The following is a 2,997-nucleotide window of genomic DNA, read 5'->3' as shown; positions in this document are numbered from 1 at the left end:
CATAGTAGTAGTTGTTGTTATTAATATTTTGACTCAGTCTCTGCATTCTACAAAATGACAGTTCTCCTGGGTTGAAGATGATTACAAAGCCATGTTTCAACAGGTGGCATATACCACGAGGCAGTGAGGTGTAGTGGTAAGAGACTCAGAGAAACTTGGGTTCTGGTTCCTGCTCTGTCACTTGCTAGCCGTTCAGGGCCTCAGTATCCTTATCTGTAAAGTGAGGACAATACCACCTTTTCAGAGTTTTGTTATAATTAAGAGCTAATGTATGTAGAGCCCCTCGCACAGTGCCTGGCAGAGTAAGTACTCAATAAATGTGAGCCATTGTTGTTACTAGACTTTGCAGTGAAGAGAGAACTCAGTGTGGGCTGGTGAAGTAGCAGAGGCACCAGAGGAGAATTGGACTTGAAGTTTCAACTTTCCTTTAGCTCAGAAGCTGTAAGATTCCATTTAGCACCCAGAATATAGGCACTAAACATGCTAAAGGGTGGTCAGAGTGCGCTTATGGGAAGTTGGACTTCTAGCCTCACCTCTTGCAGCATGTTCCACTACCTGCACCATTACACCATGGCTTAACGTTGCCCGTCTCCTACCTCATTTTCTTCCACTTCCATCTGTCAGAATCTATCAGGGTTTAGTTAAAATGCCTGTCTTTTCTCTAACTATATAAGTTTTGTATACACGGAACTTTGGGCTGGTTGGAAGAGGACTTAGAGGTAGATCATATCTTTTTCACTGGCTTTCAAATGTTTTGAAGAAGTGAAATCCTTTTTTTCAAATGAAATCTTACATGGAATCTCAATATATGCAACCAATTGAAGCATAACTACTATGAATAAGTAGCAGTTACGAAGGTGGGAGGCTTAGAGCTCCACTTGCTTCTCTTATTTGCCTTCCACCTACCTCCAATCCTCAGGGCTCTTCCCAAGAAGTTCAAAGAAGCCACAGAGCATCTTTGAAAACCAGTCTGCTCCTTTACATTTACAGCTGAGAAAACAGATCCCCAGAGTGATCAGAGCACTTACCCTTGGTCACAGAGCTAATGAGTAAGCAGATTTAGAACTAGAAGCTCTCTTCTCTTAAATCCTGTAGTCCTTAGAGTTGGAACCACACATTTTAGTACTCATTTATTTTCTGTCTCATGTCAGCTGCTCTTGGAGTCTTTTCTCTCCAATTTTGATAGTAGTGCTGGGCTTTTTCTCTGCTCGTCTTCTTACTCGTCAATGGCTGGGTAAAGAAATGCCACCCGGTAAATTCTTGATGACTTATTGTGCAAAAACTAGGGTGTGCATAAGTGCCTATGTGGAGCATCTTTAAACCCCTTCATGGCAGTACCACCAGTGCCATGAACAGACCTCTGCTCTTAGTGTAGAGAGAACCCTTGAGTAAGCTCTAACCCCTCGTGTCCTAACACTCTTGTAGGATATCTTCCAACAGAACGTTGGGAAGACGAGCAATATCTTTGGGCTGCAGAGGATCTTCCCAGCCGGCTCCATTCCCTTAACCAGGCCAGCCCATTCCACTTCAGTATCCATGTCCAGGCTGTCACTGCCCTCCAAAAGTGGTTCAAAGAAGAAAGGCCTGAAGCCCAAGGAATTCTTCAAGAAGGCAGAGCGAAAGGGCAAGGAGAGCTCAGCCTTGGGGCCTGCTGGCCAATTGAGCTATAATCTCATGGATACATACAATCATCAGGCACTGAAGACAGGCTCTTCCCAGAAAGCAAAGGTGGGTGCTGGCCAATGGGTTCAGCCCAACCCTTTCGGGTCCCTTGGAAGAGCAGAGTATCAAAAGGAAAGGCTCTCCTGTCCTCCCCCCTCCCTTAGGGCCCCTGGTGTTTGGCTGCCAGTCCCACTCATTTAATAGGCATTTATTGAGACCTTGTCTATGCTGGGCACTGTGATAGCTGCTGCAGACAATAACCCTCAAGAGGCCAACAGGCTAGTGAGAAAGATAGGCATAAAAAGAAATGAGTGCAATGAGATGTTGTGGATGCCACAATTAAGGGTGAGTGTGGGACCCTGAGACACAGGGGAGGGGATGATTGTATCTGGGTAGGGATGATGGTCAGGAGCTCTTCTCAGAAAGCATGAAACTTGAGCTGATCTTGAAATACTAGGATAAGAATGATATTTGAGTACATGGTATATGAGTGGCAGGTTGGAGCCTTGAACAGATTTTTTAGAAAAGTCCTCCTCCAGGGTCCCACCTTGCTTAAAGATTGTGGTACCCTCCATGGGCATGTGAAGATGCTCCACCCTCCTTTTAGGGAACATGTTTTGCAAGATTGACAGGTTTCCCCTGAGCCAGCCATACATTCTCAACCTTCTGCTCTTGTGATCATTTGGGTCGGGGATGGGGGGACAGCATAGTTGAAGACCTTGGTTCAGGTGGTTTTGATAGTGAACTCCACCAGTAAAACCAGAGGGAACTGGTTATTCTGATTCACATGGGAGTTTCAGACAGGTGACAACTGAGCCTCCTCCTCCTGCAGTTCAACATCACTGGCACCTGCTTGAATGACTCAGATGATGACTCGCCAGACTTGGACCTTGATGGGAATGAGGGCCCGCTGGCCCTATTGATGTCTAATGGCAGGTGAGGTGGGAAGAAGAAGCAGAGATGCTGGGATTTTTGGTAGCAATATGCAAGGCATGGAATTGGGACCTGGGGCTGGGACATGGGTGAGGGAGGGACTGTACTTGGGGAAATACCCAGATATTATCAGAAAACATTGCTTAGTACAGAGAACCATGGTAGTGCTGGGAGTGGGTAAGGGGAGAGGTCTGGAACTAATTGGCAATTCTGAGAAAAATCTTGTATAAGTTCTAGAAATTTCAGCAAGTCAGTGGATCAGAACTGTTGGCAGGAATAGGAAGTAGTATAGTATACTGGTTAAGAGCAGTAGTTTTTTATATACCTTTTGCGATTCAATTTTTAGGAACTTATTTTGCAGAAGTATTTGCCAGGTGTGTGAAAGAGTATTTCTCTTTCACT

At 45.2% G+C, this 2,997-nt stretch overlaps 1 protein-coding gene across 4 annotated transcripts in view; it reads left to right on the top strand.

Annotated features, from left to right (window-relative positions):
- PHF8 (PHD finger protein 8) overlaps nucleotides 1-2,997 on the top strand; it is a 103,202-nt gene that overhangs the window by 57,323 nt on the left and 42,882 nt on the right. For 2 of the 4 annotated variants that reach the window (XM_010845877.1, XM_010845876.1), the window contains exons 12-13: nucleotides 1,426-1,728; nucleotides 2,495-2,598. In XM_010845877.1, coding sequence (XP_010844179.1) covers nucleotides 1,426-1,728; nucleotides 2,495-2,598 — 407 coding nt within the window. The remainder of the gene's footprint in view (nucleotides 1-1,425; nucleotides 1,729-2,494; nucleotides 2,599-2,997) is intronic. The other 2 variants (XM_010845879.1, XM_010845878.1) reach the window with 1 other exon arrangement.

This window comes from Bison bison, unplaced genomic scaffold (genome assembly GCF_000754665.1).
Source record: "Bison bison bison isolate TAMUID 2011002044 unplaced genomic scaffold, Bison_UMD1.0 scf7180017864227, whole genome shotgun sequence".
In the NCBI taxonomy this organism is placed as follows: domain Eukaryota; kingdom Metazoa; phylum Chordata; class Mammalia; order Artiodactyla; family Bovidae; genus Bison; species Bison bison.
Note: the sequence above shows the minus strand (reverse complement) of the source record. Positions and strands in the feature narration are given on the sequence as shown.